A 24,415-nucleotide genomic window follows, 5' to 3' on the forward strand; every position below is an offset into this window, starting at 1 on the left:
TGTAATGCCTGTAACATTCCTTTATTTCCTTAGGCTCTGGAATGTTTTTGCCAAGCTGCATCTGAAGTGGGCAGAGAAGAATTCTTAGATCGATTGATCCGTACAGAGGATGGGGAGATAGTTTCTACTCCTCGTCTACAGTATTATGATAAGGTATTAAATCTTACGAAAGGTCATTCTGTCAGGTTCCTGGCACGTGTGTAATTGTATTGCTGTGTCAAGTAGGGGAAGTACTGCGTAAATGCATATCTTGTTACATTGTTACTCACAAAACCTCCACGTGAAAAGAATGAATTGCCAAGGGAAAACGCAGGTGTTACGATGTTTGTTACTGAGTTGTCAAAGACTCAGTGACATTCTCAAAGCAGTTTCACTGTTTCCCAGTAGGTAGATAGAGATTGAAGGTAGCTATGGAGAAAAAGCCGACACCTCTCAGTCCTCCATCCCAAGTGGATGTTAGCCATCTCCAGAATTCTACTGTGTTTCCTCATTGATAAAGGTGGATGGCACCAAAAAGAAACCAAACTTATTTGTTCATCACAAATTGAAATTCAGTGCAAAATTATTCAACTGCTAATAAATTCAAAGAGTTTACAGCCTCTGACTTGATAAAACATCCAACATAAATCATCCATCAGCTTCATCTGTGCTAACGATCTGTAGAATTATTTTTGTGAACCTGGATGAAAATGGAAAGACTTGGCTAAGGTGTTAGAATGCTCACAGACCAGACCCTACCCGGAAACCAGTGACAAGCAGACACATGTAACACAAGCAAACCTGAGATGCCAACACGCTGAAAAGGCATGATCTCCAAAGGCAGCTCGGGTCCTAGGGAGACCCAAGAAAGGAAGCAGTAGAAGTTCTGAGAGGTGCCCTCCACTAGGCGGCACAGTTGAAGAAGTGAAGCAGAAACTTGCAATTCCAAAAAATCAGTGTCAAGCAAGAGAACTCGAAGAAAGGAAAGATGACACAAGCTCAAGGAAAAAACCCACTTCACCACCAACTTCGTGCACAGCTTGCCTCACCTCTGAAGTTTTCTCATAGTGGGTTTATGTTCCAAGGAATGCTGCATTTATCTTTTTTAAACACTTTTTATTTACTTTGTTACGTATTTTCCAATGACATGTAAAAAAATTTTTGACTTGCATTTTTTAACATTTTGAGTTCCAAATTCTCTCCCTCTTTCCTGCCCCTCCTCCATCCGTTGAGACAGCAAGCTTTTTTCAAAATGGGTCCGTTGGAATTGCCTTAATCAGAAAACCCTGTCCCAGTACTGCTTTCTCCTGGTTCTGCTCACTTCACTTTCCTGAGTTCATAGAAGGTTCCCTGGGTTTTTCTGAAACCATCCTTTCATCATTTTCTATAATATATTAGCATTCCATCACAGTCATATACCACAACTTGTTCATCCAATCCTCAAGAGGTGAGCATCCCCTCAGTTTCCAGTTCTTTGCAACCACAAAAAGAGCTGTTGTAAATATTTCTGTACACATAGATCCTTTCCCCTTTTCTTTGATCCCTTTGGGATACAGACCTAGTAGTGCTATTGCTGGGTCAAAGGGTCTACACACTTGGATAGTTTTTTGGGTGTAGTTCCAGACTGCTCTCTAGAAAGGTCAGGAGAGTTCACAACTCCACCAACAGGGCCTTAGTGTCCTGATTTTTCCACGTCCCCTTCAGGATTTGTCATCTTCCTTTTCTGCCATGTTAGCCAATCTGATTGGTACCTTGGAGTTGTTTTAATGTGTATTTCTCTAAGCAGTAGTGATTTAGAGCATGTGTTCATGTGACTAGTGATAGCTTTGATTTCTTCTGAAAACTTCCTGTTCTTATTCCTTGACCATTTATTGACTCTTTCATTTTCATAAATTTGCCTTGGTTCCTTAAATATTTGAGCTACATTTATTTCAAAGCTAGATATAAGTTGGATATATTGTTCAGTCTGTTGGAAAAGACATAGTTATCACTGACATACCAGAGATCTTAGACAAACAAAAAATCTAGACGCCAAATGTGAGGAAACCATCAAAGCAGATTACTCAAAATTGGCAAAAAGAACCAGCAAAGCACAAGGAAAAACTCAAGTGTCCATGTACATAGGCAGTATCATAATTAAATTACAACAGTACAGTAATGAGGGGGAAAAATATATGTTACCAAAAGTACCTAAATCACTTCCTAAGAAAGGATAGCTTGGAGACCAAGTGGAATGGTCAAAGAGATCCAGGAAAGATCACAGAAATTGAAATGCAGTGTGTATAGAATCATGGAATGTGAACGAATTCACAAAACTCAGCATGTAATAGCAAGGCTGGAGATGGTTGTTTGAAAAGAAAGCAAACCTAGAGGCCCATTCTTTTGAATCTTCAAACAACCCCAGATGAGGCTCATGTCCAACAAGGTAAGTGTTTAAACCCATCTAAAACAGTTGCATACAAATGTGTTTTATTATTGGCTAAATCACTAAAGGTTTCAGAGAATCAGTACCTTTGGTATGATGGCTGCTGAGCCCTTTTCGGGGCTCTTTCCACCTTTGGTTTCCACCTGATCCACCTAATTCACCGGTGGCTCCAAGAAGCTGCAGCATGAGCAGTGGCCACAACCTGGTAAACCGTTTTGGCAGATGGGCCAAACCAGGTTGAGGGTAACCAAGCGTTCTCAAACCCATTGGTGAATTAGGGGGGTGTCTACCCCAAACATGTGAAGACTTCCTCTGGTGGAATGGGCGGATGAGAACAATTTGCTCCAACGGCCATGAAGGCAGATGAGTAGACAATGTGGAGCACTTAGAGCTTGGTTAGACACTAAAGACGCCAAGGTCATCCACTGCATCCTGAGCCATTGTTAGCTGTCTTGACTCTGTCCTGCCGCTGGACTGTGATGATTCAGGAGGAGAGAGTGAGGCTGATGACTTCTTGCAACTCTGCCTCACTTAAATCCAATTTACGCATGAATCAAAAGACAAAAGGAAGAAAGGTTTCAGAAAAGTAGCTTGGAGTAACAGGAAAGGGAGAGAAGAATATTTGAGAGGATGAGTGTTTGGAGAGAGATCCCAAAGAGAAATCTCTCAGCGAAAAGGGAGTCTGAGTTAAAATGAGCTAAAACAAGAGGCCATTTTGTTCAGTGTGATTTTCTTCAATTTGACTAAGAAGAGAAGCTGTGTAAAAATCAAAAAGCTTCCACTGGCCCTGAAGTAGAGGGACCTAAGGTTGAATCTGGCTTCAGACACTTGATATTTATTAGCTTGTGACCCTGCGCAAGTCACTTAACTTGAATCCAAAAGCTTGTATTCCTTTTCTGTAGACTTACTGAAAAACCAAGCAAATTTCATGATAATGCTAAATACAAATGGACCAAGCGGCTTCGTAAAATGAACAGGAGCGCCAGATTGGATTAAAAGGCCCGCAGTAACAATATGATTCTTAAAAAAAGTGTTTTTATGAAAAAAAATCTGAGTAGACTCAAAATGAAAGGGTGAGCTAATATTTTATCATGCCACTGTCAGAACACAGAAACGCTTAAAAGACATTAATGGCATTGTAAAAAATTGAATTCTCACTAGAAAGTGTATTAAAAGAGATGGAAAAAGATAATGTGATGCTGAAATATATATATAAGTGTGTGTGTGAAAAATCCACCAGGCCCCTGAAGAACCACTCCATAGTAATACACCACACTCTATGGATTCACAGTCTTCACTTCTATACTACAATAACTGCTTCAAAGCAGAAGGGGAAAAAAAGGAGTAAGTTCCCCAGCTCCTTCCGCAAGACGCATATGGTATTAATTTGAAAACTGCAACAACAACGCTCATGAGTGTTACTGCAAAAATTCTAACTGAAATAACCGATAAAAGGAAAAGGCTGATCTAATTCTCTAAGAGGACGTTTATGTCCAGGTCCCTCACTTCTGACATTAACCTTTAGTGGTTTCATTGTTCTCTAATACATCCATGAAAGGAATGAAGAAGATTGAGCTCAAAATCAATTCTTTTTTTTATTCGTTTATTTATTTTTAGTTTTCAATATTCACTTCCATAAGTTTTAAATTTTCTCCTCCTACTTCCTCCTTCCCTCCCCAAGACAGCATGCAGTCTAATATAGACTCTACACATACACTCACAGTCTGCATTCCAGCTCCATACTTCTTTCTCAGAATGTGAATGGCATTTTCCATCATGAGTCCTTTGGAATTATTTTAGGTCCTTGCATTGCTGAGAAGGGCTTAGTCTGTCAAAATCAGTCCTCACACACTGTGGCTGTTACTGCGTATAATGTTCTGGCTCTGCCCACATCAGTTCATATAGGTTTTTCCAATTTTTTCTGAAGTGTGCCTGTTCATCATTTCTTATAGCACAATAGTATTCCATTATATTCATATGCCACAACTTGTTCAGTCATTCCCCAGTTGATGAGCATCCCCTCAATTTCCAGTTCTTGGCCACCACATAAAGAGTTGTTATCAATATTTTTGTACAGGTGGGTCCTTTTCCCACTTTTATGATCTCTGGGATACAGCCCTAGAAGTGGTATTGCTGGGTCAAAAAATCAACTGATTCCTTAGATTTTTTTTTTTTTAACCAATACTATCCTTGTTTTAGACTGTCACAAATAATCAGTTTAGCAGCATGTAGATAACATCATTTTTATAATCTGTGAGAAGTGGAGGGAGTTTAAAACTCAATATTATGTGGTAACTGTAGAAACTGAGGAACATGCAGGAGTCGTAGAGAGCCAAGTGTCTGGGTCAGCCTTGCAGCACCTCGTAGCTTAAACTTTTCATACATCTCTTTCATTTTTCTAATTGGTTTTAGAACCAAGTGCCTAGTTCTATTTTAGTTTCATTATTCACTGCTTACAAGCACGTTTGTGATGACAAAAATTCCTCCTTTTTCCTTAGGTTTTGCGATTACTGGATGTGATTGGTTTGCCTGAACTGGTGATTCAGTTGGCTACGTTAGCAATAACTGAAGCAGGTGATGACTGGAAAAGCCAGGTGAGAAGAGAAATTTTTGGTTTGTCTTAATTTTTATTGCTCTTTTTTCACATAATCACAGTTTGCTGGAATTTTTTTTGCCTAAAACTTTGTACTGTAATTAAGGTCTTTATACCCTTCTCCTTTTCTTTGTTTGATTTCTAGGCTACTTTGAGGACTTGCATTTTCAAGCATCATTTGGATTTAGGACACAATAGTGAAGCATATGAGGCCTTAACTCAGAATCCAGACCCCAGCAGGTAGATAGCGAACCATTCACCATTGCTTCTTGTCACACAAAAGGAAGCTTACCTGACATCCTCCTTTTTGTTCTAGGCAGCTCGATTGCTTGCGACAATTGGTGGTGGTTCTCTGTGAACGTTCACAGCTCCAGGATCTGGTTGAGTTCCCATATGTGAACCTGCATAATGAGGTAATTTAACCTGCCTGGGGGCACATGGGAAGAACTTTGGTGACTTTGTCAGCCACTGCAAACTTACTCACTTAGCCTTTTGTTTCTGTCCCCTAGGTTGTGGGGATAATTGAGTCACGTGCCCGAGCAGTAGATCTGATGACTCATAATTACTATGAGCTCCTGTATGCCTTCCACATCTATCGTCACAACTACCGCAAGGGTGAGGCCTTAGGGTAAAACTAAATATCATAGGATGTCGGACCTGGCAGAAGCCATCTAGTTGAAGTTATTTTGGTTTAATGGAAGTAAACTCACCCAAGGTGATGCTGCTGGGGAGAGAGGATGCTAGGATTAGGCTTTGGATAGAAGAGTGTATCAGCTCAAGGGATTAGGGTCATAGAACAGGAAGGGAGCTCAAAGGTGTAACAGCAAGCACCCTAGCATACCCAGGAAGGTCTGTTGGCACAGGTTCTTGGATCTGCTTTTCTAAAAGGAAAGCTGCTTTTGAGGGGTCAACAGTGTACTTTAATTATATTCACCAACAGAGAAAATACAAAAAAAATACAAGCAGAGGAAATAAAGACCAACAGATAGGGTTTCTAACTGTCCGACCGTAAGCAATACATACATCACAGATCTGACCATTACATACATACGTAGTTACCGGAGAGAGAAGCACCAGCATCTGAATTTTCGTGGCAGGGAAGAGGGAGCTATCCAGAGTCTCATCTGGCATGTGAATGTTCTTCCAAAGAGTAAGCCTCAAAGTAAAACCTCACCTTAAAGTATATATAGACTTTCCAGAGCCAAAAGGCATCGCAACCATCCTGCTTCAGTGCCCAATTACCAAAAGATATGAAAACCTTTAAGAAAGCAAAGCTTCCCATAAGCAAACTTTCCCTTTAAACCAGTTCCTCCCCCAGTGGGCTCCTGGTGAGGCCTATGAATGGGCAGGGAAGATCGTTAAGTTCCATTAACATTACAAGAGGTCATCTTATCCAGTACCCCCTCATTTTATAGCAGAGGAAATGGTGACTTTGCTTAGTAAAAATCAGGGTCCCTAATGGGCAGAGCTTGGGCAGCTCTGTGACTGAAGTTACAAAAGTTTTGCATACATACCACTTGTGCTTTCATTTTACTACTGGAAATGTTATTTTGCTTGGGAAAGTTGTGACTAATTATAGGTAAAGGCTCAAATTTTATATCCTTTAACTCTTGACTTTGAGCGTACTATAGGAATAGAGTTTAGAGCTGAAAAATTTAGTCCAGATGCCTCATTTTACTTAGCTGTAAATTGAGACCCAGAAATGCTCAGAGTTAGCATAAGTCACAGAGGTAGTAAATGTTAGTGCTGAGTTGAAACCAAGTCCTATGACTTTAGATCTGGAGCTCTTTGCACTTTCTCATTATGTTCATTAGATGATGTGAACCAGTTAAAAGGTACTCCTGAGAAGTAACCATGGTTTCTTACATGTATACTCTGTTCAGTATTAACTTTTTAATTCAGATAACTTTACTTGGGGCAGTCTTAGCTTAATTCAGACTGTGTGAAGATTCAGGTTGTTTTGGATGGTTTGTGAATTCCTATACCATTTCAGCACCATAACGTCATCCTTCCAGTTTCTCTTGTTCTGAGCAAATACTGTGGTTTCCAGTCTCATCAAATGTTGAGTCATCCAAGGCTTTTTAAATTCCTGTGAGGAATACTTTCTCATTAGAAAGATAGGATAGACTTTTCATCTCCCCTCAGTTACATGCCAAATTCTTAATATGAAGTCAGTTTCAGGTTTGGTATTTGCCAAAAAAAAGCCACTTGTGGCTTACTGAGTTCTTTAAAATTTCAGAAGTCATTCCAAGGAAAAGAGAAGTGGATGCCTCTATTTTGAATAATTTTTGACAAACTATAGTTCTGTCTCTTCCTTGGGAGTGATTTTATTCTGCTTCTACTTGAAGAATTCTTTTTGTCTGGGAAGAAATGGAAACCTCTTTGGCTCAGCCTTCAGTTTCATTGGGGGAAATGGCTGCCTATAAGTTTGGTTTGTTTTTTTCAGTCAAATAGATTTCTTTCAGCATAAAAGATAACTTGTCAAAGAACCCCCAAAATGCCTTTAAAAAGAGCGTTCTGAATCATCATGTTTAGAAACACTTTGTTATCTCTAAATGAGAGCACGTTACGCATAGGAGTTATTAGGCAGCAGACCCTGGAATCAGAATGATCTTGGTTCAAGTGCACTTCTGCCAGAAATATGATTATTCCATTTTACAGCTAAGGAATAAAGGTGCCATGAGGTCTGATAACTGAGGTGCTAGTGAGGGTTAGAAGTGGGGTCAGTCATGATGTCTCCAGATTTACTGCTCTCTCTACCAAACCACGCTGCCTTTAGTGTCCCCCTGAAAAAAGAATTGTTCTTCTTGATTGAAAATCAGACTCTTTCCAGGAAGGATTGAAATTAAATGATTATTAAATGCTTTTTAACTTGAAAATTCCGTATTGTCAGTCTGGAAGCAGTCATTCTCTGGCATCTTAACAAGAATTTTTCAGTTGTTCTCCTTCAGTATAGCAAAGATCTCTGTAATAAGACTGAATTCTTTCAGTTCAGACATCTCTTCCTCTGACCGCAGTTTTCCATCCTGGGTTTCAAGACTCTTTCTCAGGAGGGGAAACTGGTTGATGCTTGAAAAGTTAGAAAACATAGACTCCATTGTGATTATTGAGCTTATTTGTTTTGGCCTCAGGAAAGTGGCAGTGCAGCGTAGGTGGGAAGCAGTAGTTGTCATTGTGAAGTCTCATCCGTCCTTGTTCCACAGCTGGCACAGTGATGTTTGAGTACGGCATGCGTCTGGGCAGAGAAGTACGCACTCTCCGGGGACTTGAGAAACAAGGCAACTGTTACCTGGCAGCCATCAACTGCCTGCGCCTGATCCGTCCAGAATATGCGTGGATTGTGCAGCCAGCAGCTGGGGCAGTGGTACGGAAATGTTCTCTTTTTGAAATTTTGTATTGTTTCACTAATACAGCAGTAGTAACGTCCTTTTGTGTGTAATACAGCCACATCTATTATCTCGTTTTATTTTATCTAAACTTTCTGTCTTTGGACTTTTCTTATTTAATGGCATTACAGTTGTTATTAACATGTTATTAACCTATTAATTCACCTTTTCATGATGATTTTAACTATCCAGCTGTCACTGAGCAACCATTTTTCCTGATACAACATTAGCAAAAAGGTGAAAAAAGTTTATTGATAATAATAATTCTGCCTCCATCACATTTATGTTCACAAAATTAATGATAGAACCTTCCTCCTCATAATACATGCACTTAAAGTTTTCCTTTCATAGTGATGAATTTGCTTAGATCCATCCCATTCTTTGCTCAATTCCTACTATGGCCAAAGGCGTGAATACCCTACTCCTAATTCTTGCCAACTGTCTTGCAAATGCAGTGAAGTACATGGCCCTAGAGGTAAGCAAAGCTAACTGTACTATACGAGATCAGATCCAAACCAGGACTCCTGAACACTGTGCTCTAACCAGCCATGTGAGAAAACCAAGCCCACTTTTATTTGGTCCTCATTCTTAGAACACCTGTGCAAGTAAATGGTGCCCATTACACCGGAGAGTATATGCTAACAGCTCTAATGCATAACGCAGCAGGGAAAAGTGATGGTTTTTTTCAGAAACAAACAGATTTTTATTACCTTTTGTTCTGACATTGCCTAGATTTCACTCTGTACCACCCCAACCATCCCTTAGAAGAAATCTTTTTTAAAAGGAAGAAGAGAAAACAGTTCCACAAAGATCAGTATACTGACCAGTGTGGCATATGTGATATTCCACATCTGTGGCCTCCCATCTCTGCCAGGGTGGGGTGAGGGGAAGGGGGTCGGGGTAGGGTTTTCTTCTATCTCTTCTATGGGACCAAACTGACTCCTTCTAGTTTCATGGTATTCATTTTCTTTCTTTTTTTTTTTTTTAATAATTTTTATTGCTATCTTTTGTTTTTACATTGACTAAATTTCCCCATAGTCTTCCATTTCCCCTTTCCAAAGAGCCATTTCATAAAAACACATAATTTTTTCTTAAAGAAAAAGCTATAGAAGGGAAGAAAAATGTCAGCAAAATTCATTAATATGTAGGGAAAAAATATCTTAAAATATCCGCATTCTACCATCCTAATCACCACCACCACCTCTGCAACTGAATGGGAGGTGGCATCGTATCCCTTCTTTGTGCCTCTGCTTGTTCTTTGTAATTTTTCAGCCTTCACATTTGATTGATTGATTGTGGTTTCTTGCCCCTTAGATTGTACGACTCCGTTGTCTTTGGCTCTACATCTGGTCATGGGTTCGTCCCTGCTTTTGTTCTCTTCGCTTGCATCAGTTCGTGCAGCCCCATTGTATTCCATTACCTTCAGGTGCCATGGTGTGTCCCTGTTCTCCTTGTCGATGGGCATTGCTTCCAGTTCTTTACAGTCACCAGGTGCTCCTGTGGCTGTTGGATCTGCTCCTTGGCACACGCACCTAGCTGTCATCATTTCTAGTGGCCACGGTGCCCTCCTCCAGGCTCATCTCCCCAGGCCCCATCATCACGGGCTTTTTCCATTTGCATTTTCCTTATTTTGGTAACAAAGTGCTCTTTTATATGGTTATTGAGAGTGGGTTTTTTTCACTTTTTGTCTTTTATCCATTCATCTCTTGGGAATCCCCGGGTCTGCTGGTTGTCTGTATGTCTCAGATTCCAAATTGTCATTAGAGATATTTGACAGAAAGACTGCTTCCCTTCTTATTGTGCAAAAACCTTCCAACTTCATGTAATCAAATTATCTTTCCTAATTATCCTGCTGCGTTTGGTTAAAAACTTGCTCCTACTCCTAGCTGTGGAAGGTATGTGATCTGCTTCTGACTTTTTTACAGCGTAGTCCTTCACACTCAGGCCATGCGTTCATTTTGATTTATTATTACGCTATAATCTAAGATAGTGATGGAAGCCTAATTTCTGCAGCCATTTTTATGTAATAGGAAGTTTTTTCCTAAGTAATGTGTGTTTCTGGGTTTTTCAGGCTTTGAGGTCCATTGTTTCTGATTCTTCCTTATGCTGTCAGTTCCTTTGGTCTTGTTTCCTTTCTATTTAACCAATACCAAATGTCTTTGGTGGCTTCTGTTTTATATTAAGTTGAGGTCTCCTCAGTCACCATTCCTACCTTTTTTCATTATTTCTTTTGATAGTCTAGATCCTTTTCCCTTCCAAATGAACTTTGCTATTATGTTATCTATTAGGCAGCTAGATGGCACAGTGAGTGGAGTGCTGGGCCTGGAGTCAGGAAGTCCTGAGTTCAAATGTGGCCCCAGACACTTACTACTACCTGTGTGACCCTGGGCAAGTCACTTAACCCTGTTTGCCTCAGTTTCTTCATCTGTAAAAATGGGTTAGAGAAGGAAATGACAAACCATTCCATTATCTCTGCCAAGAAAAGCCCAAAATGGGTCACGAAGCGTCAGATATGACTGAAAAATGACCAGACATCTAAACGTTATATTGTTCAGCTCTTTAATGATATTGACGTAGCATTAAATACCTAAATCAAAATTGATATTATCATTTTTACTATATTGATATAGTTGATTATTTCAAATTAAAATTTCCATCACCCAGCTAATCACTTTTCTTTTTTAATCTATTAGTATGAACGCCCAGGAGCCTCCCCAAAAAGGAATCATGATGGAGAGTGCACAGCTGTCCCAAGTAAGAGAACTTTCAGCTAAGTGTTTCTTGCCTGGTAACCGTTTAAACCTTAACCTTAGTAGCTACTTAATTCTTATTTCGTAATCTTCTTTTTGACTCAGATCTGCACAGTCTGAGAGCTAATTGAAGTAGTAATGTGACTTTGATTTTTTAAGGTCAGGCATTTGGCCTTTTGGAAGACCAACTGCTCTCCACCCTCTTCATGCCTTTAGAAATTGGAAGGTTTGATTTAATGGCCAGCAGAGGATTGACAAGTTCTGTAGTCTGCCTGGCCCTGATTTCTCTAGCGATTTTAGAGTCTCTCTCTCTCTCTCTCTCTCTCTTTGTGGTTTTATAGCGAGCCGACAGGTTGAAATCTTGGAGCTAGAAGACCTAGAGAGGGAATGTTCCTTAGCCCGAATTCGCCTCACTCTGGCTCAGCATGACCCAACAGCCGTTGCTATTGCAGGTAGGAATTCACTACTCCACATTTCTTCTCAAACACCATCAGAAGCTCTGCATGGGCATTCTTTTGGGTCATGTACACAAGCTAGAGACTATGAAATCCCTTTTTCTATGAAACCCTTAAGTATGGGACTAGAACTCAATATATTTCTCACCTACACAGGAAGCTCGTCGGCCGAGGAAATGGTCACTCTCTTGGTGCAGGCTGGCCTTTTTGATACGGCCATCTCACTCTGCCAGACTTTTAAACTCTCCCTAACACCAGTCTTTGAGGGACTCGCTTTCAAGTATGTATCCAGTTATCTGCTTATTATTATAAGACATGTTTGAATTACAAGCTCATTGTACTGCAGTTTTATTAGTGTATGTTATGTAAGCACAATTTCACTGCTTTCTGAAAAAGCCTCATTTATAATGGAAATGTTTTAACATGTAAAGTTTACGTGTATTGACTGTTTAAAAAAACTTTTAAATTTATAGTTGATAACTGGCACTTGTAGCTATAATTAAATTCCTGTCTTTATTTATTGGCTAATTGAATGTCTCAGTTTGAAAATACTTTAGAACTTTTATTGGAAATTGAGTGGGAAGATAAAGTTAGTGACTCTTTGAATGCTTACTTGGCATCACAGGTGCATCAAGTTGCAGTTTGGTGGTGAGGCAGCGCAGGCAGGGGCGTGGGCTTGGCTAGCAGCCAATCAGCTTTCATCCGTCATCACCACCAAGGAATCCAGGTACCTTACCGGCATTAATTCTGGCATGTGTTTTGGATTGACGCATCTCAGTACAGGAGCTGACTTTGGTGATTGAATTGTGGAGATTGCTTATATGTAGGAAGCTACCTTGCTTTGGGGGGTTAGATGTTCTATGAAACTGAAATATATAACAGCATCTCTACAATGCCTTTCCCCTCCCCCACACCCATGAAAAAATTCTTAAACCATTCAGCCGGAAGGCTTTTGTAATCCCAAGAACTGTAAAAATATGAGTTGGGATTAGTTGGAAGTCTATATTTAATATATTTACAGTATGGCATCCCTTTCCCCCCACCCCTAAAAACCAAGATCTTCCATCCAGATATCACATATGACCTCATGATGTCCAACTGCCAGTTCGTTCTGGTTGTTGTTTAACGGCCCTTCTGTTTGACTTGTTTCCCTTCTCCTGGGCTTACTTCCTTCCTGGAGCAGCTGTTTAAGGCTTTGATTTCTCCCTTTAAGCATTCCCCTTCAACAGCAATAAAGTCAAATATTTCTGAGTCTCAGATCAGGTCCTGCTGTCCGTAACTTAGCTCATGGTGACCTTTCACTCCTGGTCTAGTCTTTGTCATACAATCTAGCGCATAGTAGAATTAGAGTTATTTGGAATGAAGTGGCTTGTGTTTGTACAGCTGATCAGGACCAAAACCAGTCCAAAAAAACGGCTCTGTGGGCTTCCAGTCCACCTCTTTCTCCCCTACACTGTTGCCTCTGTAGCTTTCCTAATTGTTTTATCTTACTTTAATGAACAAAGGGTCTCAACTTGGGGGGAGGGGGACACGGATGGCATCCAAGTCTTCTACTTCTAGACACCCCCAGAGGCTAGCATAATTATAGTTTGGGGAAGTTTAATGTACACATGTTACAGAATCTTTTATTGCAAATGTTTTCTTAGAAATCAGTTTATTTTCAGTTCAGTGAGATTATTTAGTTTTTAATTGTCATTCATCTCTTTTCTTTGGTTTTTGCTCCTGTGTCATAAATTGTAATTCTGGGCAGGTGTGTGAAAACCCTTCACCTCAGCTTTTCTTCTTTCTTCTTGACCAGAGCCCACAAATAACATAAAAGCACAGACCCACCATGGGCATTTTCTGAATACACCTCTTATATTGGCTTTTTGTCTGAACAGAGCAAACCAGGGTTTATGGACATACTTCGTGGGGGGGGGGGGGGGGGGACGGTGTGTGAAGATGGATTTTCCTTCTAAATAAATATTTTAAACTCTACTGGCATAGGCTATTAAGGAATCTGAAAATTAATCATTTTTTTCAGTGCTACTGATGAAGCTTGGCGGTTGTTGTCGTCTTACTTGGAAAAATACAAATGCCAAAATAACTTGTATCACCATTGTGTAATCAACAAGCTATTGTCCCATGGGGTTCCTCTACCCAACTGGCTTATAAACAGTTACAAGGTAAGTAGTCCTTCTCTCTCAGAAAAGCTCTCCATCCTGGCTAGAAGTGGCAAGAGGAGGCCACGGTGATTTGGAAGAAAAGCGATAGGAAAGTCTCTAGTTCTGTGGGTAACCTTGTTGCCTTTGGGTACAGAGTTTGCTAGGGAAAAATCCATCCTATGTCACATAGAATTTCAATAACTCTTTCAGTGTACAAAATGCTGTCCTCACCACAGCCTTCTAAGTAGGTAGTGTAAATATTGTTCTTTCCTTTCCCTCCATCCTAGAGTTGGAAGAGCTCTCACAATCCAGCCCATGCCCTAACTAGGATCCCCTGGACAAGGTGACCTCCTGCCCAATCTGCTTTGGGATGGCTCTGATTCTCAGGAAGTTCTTGATGACATAAAGCCAAACTTTGCCCTTTTATTAAACCTAACTCTGCTTCTTGAGAGCAGCCAAGAGAGTCTAACCCTCTTCCCCATGATAGCTTTTCAGACATACCTCTCATGGCCTCCAGAGTCTCCTCTCCTCCCAGTTAAATATGCCCATACACCAGCCATCCTCATATTACATGATCTCAGGCATCTTCTTCATCCTCCCGGCTGCCCTTCTCCTGCCATTTTTTATTGACCTTCTCAGAATATGGTGCCCGACTGGACCAGCACTTCCACTGGTGCCTGCAGGCGTAGAGTACAGCCCAAGTGCTCTGGCTCAGGACCCTTGGCTGCTCAGCACATGCAGCTTCTTGGCTTTTCTGGCTTCTGCAGGTGAAGAAGGGAAGCCCATGAAAGGCACCCTGGAAGTTGTGGGACTGGGCTTTAGTTCCCACACCAGGGCTCCTTTCATTGATTATTCAGCAAATTATTGGGCAGCTAGGTGGTATAGTGGGTAGAGCACCAGTGCAGTGTCAGGAGAACCTGAATTCAAATCTCACCTCAGACACTTGACACTCACTAGCTGTGTGACCTTGGGCAAGTCACATAACCCCAATTGCCTCATCCTGAGTCATCTCCAGTCATCCTGAGGAATATCTGGTCACCAGATTCAGATGGCTCAGGAGGAGAAGTGAGGCTGGTGACCTGCACAGCCCTCCTTCACTCAAAACAAAGTCAAGTGCAAGTCATGTCATCATTTCTCTGATGGCGTGGTCTTCTTCGGCAGCAAAGGATGAACACACATTCAGCAAACATTTCTGTAGAATGTGCTTGCCATCATATTTAATTTGATAATTTCCCATTCTGTGTATATAGACATAAGGTAAACTCCTCTCTCCCCCCAAAAATAAAATGTCCAGTGATACTATAATGAGACTCTCATTGGCTTCCAAGCTTTTAGGGCTTCTGTAGCCCTAAAAGTTTATCAAGCATTTTCCCCACAGAAGCCCTGAGAGATTGGTAATATGGTAATATCCCTCTTGTAGAGATGAAAAACTTGAGAGGGAGCGGTGAAGAGACATGTCCAGAGTTACACAGCTAACAGAGTTGAACCCAGGTTTCTCCTATTTATTCCATCCTACGCAATGGAATATCAAAGAGGACCTGGGACAGCCTTCATTACAAATGAAATTCATAGGAAAGGGGATTATATTAGGCAGAGAAGAAGAAAACATTTTTTTCAGAAAATCTGACATTTTCTGGTTATGTCTTAGGGACACCCAACTCTTGCTGATAGCCATTAACCAGCTGTTTCCAGATGCTGTGGGTCATGTGAAAGACTGAGGGTTTTGTAGTTTATTTGGGTGCACACGTAGGGAGAGAGGGGGGAAAAGACATGTGACACGTAACAGAAGGGAGGTTTGATTGTTGAGAGAGAAGGTAAAATTCAGAGCTTAAAAGAGAAAAAAAATGATTAACCAAAAATTTAGGAGCTAATAAATTGAGCTGAAATAGGATGGAATTGCAGCAGACACAGTTGAGGAAGAGTGGAAAGAAGGCTGACTTGGCAGTCAGGACTTGGTTTGAATCCTGGCCCTGCATCTGATTTTCTGTAGGGCCTAGAACAAGTCAGGGAAACTCCTCTGTAAAATAAGGGACTTGGCCTAGATGGCATTTGATTTCCCTTCCAGCTCTATATCTATCTGATTAATTGGGAAAGGTTTTCAGGTACAAATCTAGTTGAGCCTTTTAGAGTGGAAGGGACCTTGGGAATCAGCTAATTCAGCACCCTTTGCTTAGAGAAGGAACTAGACCCCAGTCACCTAAGCCAATAAGGAGCAGAGCCAGCATTCAAACTCGAGTTTTCTGACTCTTAAACTCCTTGCCTTTTTCCTTGATGATGTGGAGCTTTAGTTACACTTTCATTCTGTTCCTTGGGGTATTTACTTATAAATACTGCTGTTATTTACCTACCATTCTGGGAAATACTGGCTGACTGCCTCTGCCTATTCCCAACCAACCTTCAGGTACGTAAACAGAGACAGGCAGGTTAAAGTTTGCCATTTGTCACATAGCAAGTACACTCAAGAGCAGAATGCATTCCCTTTGCTTGATACTGTTACTGTTTTTTAAGATTGCCAACTTGCCTATTTTCAGGCCTATCCAACTCAGTACAGCCCTCAAAAGGTGGCCCTCCTAGATCTTAATCCGTGGCTTTTTGGAGTACCTATTCCTTAATGAATAAACATCTTTCATCTTAAACTTCTTACTTTCTCACTCCTGTTCCATCTTCTGACCTTCATAGAGAACTGGCTGGCTTCTTGCTTTCTATAAATGTTAATGTCTTCCCTTTTCCTTAAAAAAAAACCCTTTCCTTTATAAAAAAAAAAAAATCCTTACTTGATGCTGCCATCCCAAATTCTCCTCCCCTTCATGTCTGAACTCCTAAATGAAGCCATCCATAAGAGGAGCCTTCTCTTCCTCTCCTCCAAACCCATCGTTTAACTGAATCTGCCCTCTCCAAAGTTAATTTCTTAACTACCAAATCCAGTGGCCTTTTCTCAGTTACCATCCTTGATCTTTGCAGCATTTAGCACTGTAGATTATCTCCTTGTGGATCCTCTCTCCTCGATGGGTTTTTGTGACACTGCTGTCTCCTAGTTCTTGTCCTTACTCAGAATGAGTAAGTCTCTTTTGCTGCTGCTTCACCTGAGTCATGCCCACTCCTGGGTGTCCTCCACAGCCCTTTTCCCAGCATCTTTTCACTCTGTACTGTCTCACTTGGCCACCCTACCAGTTCTTATGGGGTCAGTAAGCTCCAAATCTGTATAGCCAGCCCTGGGCTCCAGTCCCACATTACCAGCTGCCTTTTAGACATGTTGAATTGGTTGTCCTACTAGCATTTCAAACTCAACATGTCTAAATCAGAAATCATTATCTTCCCTGCCTCCCTTCCCCCCAAAAAAACAAACAAAGCAAAAAACCCTCTTCTCTTCCGAGCTTTGCTATTACTGTCAAGGGAACCAGCATCTTCCTACCCAACCCAGTCTCACAACCCTCCTCTCACCCTACACATCCATCCTGTTGCCAAATTTTGTCACATCTTCATAACACCTCTCATATATGCCCCCTTCTCTCCAGTCACATAGCCACAGACCCTTCTCACCTATTACCTAGAGTCTAGGTAGAGTCTAGGTCCTAGACTATGAGAGCAGCCTTCTGATTAGACTTTCTGCCTCAAATCTCTCATTCTAATTACATTGCATGTTTGTACATTATGAGTACTTGATATATGCTCATTGATTGACTGATTTTAAAGTATTTAAGATCACTTAAGTACTTTCTCAAACAACTATTCAAATGGAAAAAGAAAAAAGGCTCCTGTATATGTGAGGTTAGATTTGAAACATCCTATTTTTTCTTAATTGATCTGCAGATGCCCTTCTTTATTTATCAAGCTAACTGGCAACACAATCACCGTTAAGACCAGTTCTCTTTTGGGAAATGGCCTATTTCAGATTTTCCAAGAATAACCATAGTCTTTAGATGACACCATCCCTAAGAAATACCCTTTCCTCCTTCCCCCAAAAAATCAAAGTTTCTGCAGAATGAGTTAAGCTCCATGACCTTAGACGGTACTTACACTTTAACTCACTGAAATCTCTCCAAAATCCTGTACTTTGCCATCCTTCCCTTTTGCAGAAGGTTGATGCTGCTGAATTACTTCGTCTGTACTTAAACTATGACCTTTTAGAAGAAGCTGTGGATCTGGTTTCTGAGTATGTTGATGCTGTACTGGGGAAAGGACACCAATACTTTGGAATTGAGGTGGGCACAAGTTGACATTTTTTCTGATTAGGCCAGGTTCTGGAATTAAACTTCTCTTTGGGTGTTAGTACCATTCTGGTTCTAATTAATTACATCACTGATTTTTCCCCCTAAAGTATAAGTGTTTAGTACCTCTATTTTTCCATTTGTGAAATAGGAATGATAAAAAACATCTCATTTTCCTACCTTAAGAGGTTGTGGTCAGAATTGTCCTCCATTAAAAAAAAGAAAGGTACTATATAGATGGGCACAGCTATTTTTCTCTCGTAAATAGCAAAATACAAAGAAATTCCACATAGTAGCACTGTTTCTTTCTATTAATTTAAGTCACAGTTTCTGCTGGTATTGTGGTTACAGAAATGGTTGCAGTATTAGTCCCTTGGAAGAGATTGGACTTCCCAAGGAAAATTTAATGCTAAATGAAACCAGAATTTGCTTCTTTACTTAAGGGGAAAAAATGGTGTGCCTAAAAGCATTTAAATCAAGGAGGAAAGTGAGATCAGAAAACACCCGTGTTCTGTACGTGCAGCTTTCACACTCTTTTGTTATTTTTTAAAAAGCTTTGAAGAAAAACATGAATGTATGCGCTCTCTTGAAGGGTTAGAGTAGAGGGGAAATCTCAGAGTGTTTCAAGTAATTTAGTTCAGTTTACAAAAGTTATGCTTTCCTTTTAGTTTCCACTGTCGGCAACCTCTCCAATGGTGTGGCTTCCATACTCTGCCATTGACCAGCTTCTTCAGTCGCTGGGAGAAAACAGTGCCAACACACACAACCTTGCCGTGAGTGACGCTCTTCATTGGGAGCCAACTTGCTCCTTACTTTTTTGCCCTTCACTTCCTGGAGCTTAAAATTGAGCGTAAAAGAAGGGAAGGTTCTGGCAACTTCATTAGTAATCTGGGTTCTAACTGATGCCAGGAATAAGCTTGATTCTTTTCTTAGACTCCTGAACTGCCTCATGAGCATCTGATACTTTTTTTCCTCTCTTGCAGCTTCACCAGAAAATACTTGACAAATTGAATGACTACCAGGAAAAAGTCGATCGGGCAACACGGGATGTTCTGTATCGCCGACACTAGTATCATGGACCTTCTAACCTTTGCAACCTCTTGGTGCCTCGTAGGGCATGAGACTTTACTCTCCAGGAACCCTGCACTCAAGGCTGATTTCTGCAAACTGTAAATGATATGTACAGCGTTAAGGCTGAATTCAACTAGAGGCCAGGAAGGCAGAAGTGATGCAGGAGTCCATGTACTCACTTGGCTGGTGGTGCTAATACACAATTTCTGGTTTTCAATATTGGTCTGAAGCAGCTGCTTTTGTATATGATTCAGGAGCTTTTGTAGAGTTTATATTTTTTTAAATTACTGAAGACATTGTTTATCTGCAAATTAAAACTTACCTTCAACCAAGAAAACAGGCTGGCGATTTGTTGTAGTGAACAACCAAAGTCAGCCACTGCAAACCCTGTCATTCCCCGTCACATTTTGTAGTTCAGCAAAATCATTTTGAACCAGACCTGACATGTATTTTCCATACAAAAAAAAATAGCCTGAAAAGATCGTTCCCTGTCTTGGTCCTTCGTTTATTGTGGGATTGTGTTATTGTTGTTTTTGTATGACCTTCAGTAAAATGTAAAACATCTTGCCCAAGCCAAAACCAAACTACGAAGCAGGCGTTAGAAGAAGACGCGTTCCAATCTTGATGCTGAAGCCAGATTGGAAAAAACTCTTGATTTTATATTGATGAAAATGTTGCAAGTTTCAAAGTCCAGCTTACATAGAAATATCAGTTCTGTCTGTCACAATGGACTGTCTCAGTCTAGGTTGGGTGTGAGTCATTGATTGATTGATTCAGTTCAAGGCTTACTAAGGGCTGGACCAAAATGTAAACCTCCCTGGTCAGAGGCTTTCATGCCTCAAGATTTTGAAAGAAGAAGAAGATAGGAAAGTCTTCTGTGATTTTATTCTGTATATTAAAATTTATTGATCATCTTGTAAGAAACCAGTTGCGTATACTTTGGTTACTGTGCATATTGTAGAGTTTTCTTTGACTTTGCTGTAAGATCTGCATTCAGGGCCATGATCAAAGCCACTTTCATTCTGTTTTGGGTAAGAAGTCAGAAAGGTTCTCAGACATTGGCACTCATTGATTAAATGATGGGTTACATGTTAGTGATGTGTTTATCAATTAGGTATCAGTACTTGTGATCTTCCCTTTCCAATGGTGGGAGTGAAAGGCATTTAGAGTTAGGGTTCAGTCAGCACAGAAACCTCAGTTCAGGAGATGGTTTGTGCCTAGAGAGACAGGGACAGACAGACTGCATTTGTTAACACAGTGTGCCAAACAATACAAATACAAAAGCCCCTGCCCTCTAGCAGCTTCTACCCTAACAGAGGAGGTCACCCAGAAAAGGGAGCTGCAGGGAATGGGGGGAAGGGGAGAGTATCTGGGCCCTGAAGCTGGGGAACTCCAGTCATAGGATTTTCATCTAGAAAAATACCTCCCTTATTTTACAGCTGAAGAAACTGGCTCAATAACATCCACCCATTATTCCTGACTGTCAGGAGATGTGGGAAGGAGCAGATCAGCACTCTCTTGGCTGCCATTCAGTATTGGGACAGAGCAAGATAATTGGGAATCATTAGATAATTAACAAAAGCAAAGTTTGAGTTGTCCTAACATGGGAAGAATGTGCCACAAAGCTTCATTGGCAATAGCTTCTCAACACAGCATTCTGCATCTCCGTATGAAAACGAGTGACTGTCAGGGCTAGGTAGAGTGAAAGATGGGGAGACTCATGGTCTTCTGAAATCCACTACTTGTGAGGGGCCTAGCCCCCCAAGGCCAGGGCTTTTTATTCCATTGGATGACCAGGAAGTTGTGTCAGGGAAGCCGGAGGCCAATCTGGGAAAAGCCTCCCCATGCTGCTGGTCCTATCACAAAGGCCACCGAGGAAGAGATTAATCCCTTTTCCACATGACAGCCCTTCATATATTCTTATAAGTGCACTCCTCAGGTCTTTTCTTCAAGCAGTGGACAGAGTGCTAGGCCTGGAGTCAGGGACTCATCTTCCTAAGGTCAAATCTGGCCTCAAGATTTTCTCAAAAAGCTTGACCACAAGTTTCCTCTTCTATAAAATGAGCTGGAGAAGGAAGTGGCAAACCACTCCAGTAGCTTTGCCAAGAAAATTCCCAATGGGGTCAGGAACAATCTGACTTAACTGAATAAAAAATATCCCCAATGTGGGAGGAGCCAAGATGGCAGTGTAGAAAGATACACATGCTAGCTCCCAACTCATAGCCCTTAAAATACCTGTGAAGAAGAACTCCCAACAAATGCAGGAGCAGCAGAAGCCACAGAACAATGGAGCAGAGGAGATTTCTGTTCCAGAGAGCCCTGAAAAACCAATAGGAAAGGTCTGTCGCGCACCGGACCCAGAGCAGAGCCCAGCCCTGCCTCGGCCAATCAGCACCAAGAGGAGCAGATTCAAGCAGGCTTCAGGTACAGACTCTCCAGCGGCCACCCAGGTCCCTCCACCCACAGGTGTCAAAGGTCAGTGAGAGGGTCTTTTCAGCTTGCCGAGAGGGGAGTGGGGTGTCTCCATAACTAAGGCCCCCTTGGGAGGCAGCAGCAGAGGCAGTAGGGGACAGGGACTCCCAAAGCAGGCAGGAGCTTGAATCCATTATTGAAGGTCTCTGCATAAGCTCCCTGAGGGAACTGAGCCCCGAGTGGTGGCCCTGCCCCCACCTGAGCACCTGAACTTAATCTCACACTCAATAGCAGAACTGCCGCCGCACCCCCCCCCCCCCAAACCCCTGAGGCTGGGAAGCAGCATTTGAATCTCAGCCCCTAAGCCCTAGCTGGGCAGATCTGGAGGCAAGGTGGGTGTGGAGAGGAAACTCAGAAGTCAAGTCACTGGCTGGGAAAATGCCCAGAAAAGGGGAAAAAAATAAGGCCATAGAAGGTTACTTTCTTGGTGAACAGATATCTCCTCCCATCCTTTCAGATGAGGAAGAACAATGCTTACCATCAGGGAAAGACACAGAAGTCAAGGCTTCTGTATCCCAGCCCACTCAATGGGCTCAGGCCATGGAAGAGCTCAAAAAGGATTTTGAAATCAAGTTAGAGAGGTGGAGGAAAAACTGGGAAGAGAAATGAGAGAGAAGCATGAAAAGCAGGTCAACACCTTGCTAAAGGAGACCCAAAAAAATGCTGAAGAAAATCACACCTTTAAAAATAGGCTAACTCAATTGGCAAAAGAGGTTCAAAAAGCCAATGAGGAGAAGAATGCTTTAAAAAACAGAATTAGCCAAATGGAAAAGGAGGTTCAAAAGCTCACTGAAGAAAATAGTTCTTTCAAAATTAGAATGGAACAGATGGAGGCCAATGACTTTATGAGAAACCAAGAAATCACAAAACAAAACAAAAAGAATGAAAAAATGGAAGATAATATGAAATATCTCATTGGAAAAACAATTGACCTGGAAAATAGATCCAGGAGAGACAATTTAAAAATTATGGGACTACCTGAAAGCCATGATCAAAAAAAGAGCCTAGACATCATCTTTCATGAAATTATCAAGGAAAACTGCCCTGATATTCTAGAACCAGAGGGCAAAATAAATATTCAAGGAATCCACCGATCACCACCTGAAAGAGATCCAAAAAGAGAAACTCCTAGGAACATTGTGGCCAAATTCCAGAGTTCCCTGGTCAAGGAGAAAATATTGCAAGCAGCTAGAAAGAAACAATTCAAGTATTGTGGAAATACAATCAGGATAACACAAGATCTAGCAGCTTCTACATTAAGGGATCAAAGGCCTTGGAATAGGATATTCCAGAAGTCAAAGGAACTAGGACTAAAACCAAGAATCACCTACCCAGCAAATCTGAGTATAATACTTCAGGGAAAAAATGGTCATTCAATGAAATCGAGGACTTTGAAGCATTCTTGATGAAAAGACCAGAGCTGAAAAGAAAATTTGACTTTCAAACACAAGAATGAAGAGAAGCATGAAAAGGTAAACAGTAAAGAGAAGTCATAAGGGACTTACTAAAGTTGAACTGTTTACATTCCTACATGGAAAGACAATATTTGTAACTCTTGAAACTTTTCAGTGTCTGGGTAGTTGGTGGGATAACACACACACACACACACATAGAGACAGAGAGCACAGAATGAATTGAATAGGGTGGGATCATACCTTAAAAAAATGAAATTAAGTGGTGAGAGAGAAATATTGGGAGGAGAAAGGGAGAAATGGAATGGGGCAAATTATTTCTCATAAAAGAGGCAAGCAAAAGACTTTTTAGTGGAGGGGAAAAGAGGGGAGGTGAGAGAAAAATATGAAGTTTACTCTCATCACATTCGACTAAAGGAAGGAATAAAATGCACACTCATTTTGGTATGAAAACCTATCTTACAATACAGGAAAGTGGGGGAGAAGGAGACAAGCAGGGTGGGGGGGATGATGGAAGGGAGGGCAGTGGGAGGAGGGAGCAGTTTGAAGGCAACACTCTTGGGGAGGGACAGGATCAAAAGAGAAAACAGAAGCAATAGGGGGCAGGATAGGATGGAGGGAAATATAGTCTTCCACAACACGGCTATTACGGAAGTCATTTGCAAAACTATACCGACATGGCCTAAATTGAATTGCTTAACTTCCCAAAGGGAATGGGTGGGGAGGGAGGGATGAAGAGAAGTTGGAACTCAAAGTTTTAGGAACAACTGTCAAGTACTTTTCTTGCTATTAGGAAAAAAGAAATACAAGTAATGGGGTATAGAAAGTTATCTGGCCCTACAGGACAAAAGAGAAGATGTGGACAAAGGAAGGGAGGAATGATAGAAGAGATGGCAGATTGGTGATAGGGGCATTAGAATGCTCGGTGTTTTGGGGGGAGGGGACAAATGGGGAGAAAATTTGGAACCCAAAATTTTGTGAAAATGAATGTTAAAAGTTAAATAAATAAATTTTAAAAAAATATCCCCAATGACTTCAACTCTTCATTTGCCATGGTCTAAGTTCAACAAATATTTCTAAATTCCTGCTTATGTGCCAAGCAGTCCTAATTACTGCCTCAAAGGAGCTTCCATTCTATTGGATAGATCCAACATGTGCCAAGCAGTGATGTGGTCTCATCTCTCTTCTAAACATATCAGTTTGACCCTTGTAAATGATGGTTTGAAGGGGCTGGTATTCAGCTATGACTCTTCTTGTCCTTGAATGCTAAGATTCCTACAAAGTCCAGCTCAAACACCACCTCCTAACATGAAGCCTACACTGATCTTCACAAGTACAAATGCGACCTCCACCCTGGAATTAAGCTGCATCAACACTTTGAGATGGAGACTTGGTTTTTTTTATTTCCTGGGCCTAGCCTCATGCCTTAAACATAACAGGTACTTAATAAATGCTGATGGAGAGGGCCAGAGCCAAGATGGCATGGACTTTCTAGAGCGCTCCCACCAAGCCCAGCCAAA

General features: G+C 41.2%; 1 protein-coding gene across 1 annotated transcript in view; it reads left to right on the forward strand.

The window, feature by feature from the left end:
- Window positions 1–19,935, forward strand: part of NUP160 (nucleoporin 160) — a 47,196-nt gene extending 27,261 nt beyond the window's left edge. The window contains exons 23-36 of the mRNA XM_072617519.1: window positions 34–153; window positions 4,903–4,998; window positions 5,143–5,237; window positions 5,314–5,410; window positions 5,507–5,612; window positions 8,201–8,361; window positions 11,077–11,137; window positions 11,475–11,585; window positions 11,745–11,868; window positions 12,214–12,315; window positions 13,612–13,753; window positions 17,809–17,934; window positions 18,609–18,713; window positions 18,924–19,935. Coding sequence (XP_072473620.1) covers window positions 34–153; window positions 4,903–4,998; window positions 5,143–5,237; window positions 5,314–5,410; window positions 5,507–5,612; window positions 8,201–8,361; window positions 11,077–11,137; window positions 11,475–11,585; window positions 11,745–11,868; window positions 12,214–12,315; window positions 13,612–13,753; window positions 17,809–17,934; window positions 18,609–18,713; window positions 18,924–19,010 — 1,533 coding nt within the window. The 3' untranslated portion in view covers window positions 19,011–19,935. The remainder of the gene's footprint in view (window positions 1–33; window positions 154–4,902; window positions 4,999–5,142; window positions 5,238–5,313; window positions 5,411–5,506; window positions 5,613–8,200; window positions 8,362–11,076; window positions 11,138–11,474; window positions 11,586–11,744; window positions 11,869–12,213; window positions 12,316–13,611; window positions 13,754–17,808; window positions 17,935–18,608; window positions 18,714–18,923) is intronic.
- Window positions 19,936–24,415: the final 4,480 nt, after the last annotated feature.

Source organism: Notamacropus eugenii, chromosome 6 (genome assembly GCF_028372415.1).
Source record: "Notamacropus eugenii isolate mMacEug1 chromosome 6, mMacEug1.pri_v2, whole genome shotgun sequence".
NCBI classification, from domain to species: domain Eukaryota; kingdom Metazoa; phylum Chordata; class Mammalia; order Diprotodontia; family Macropodidae; genus Notamacropus; species Notamacropus eugenii.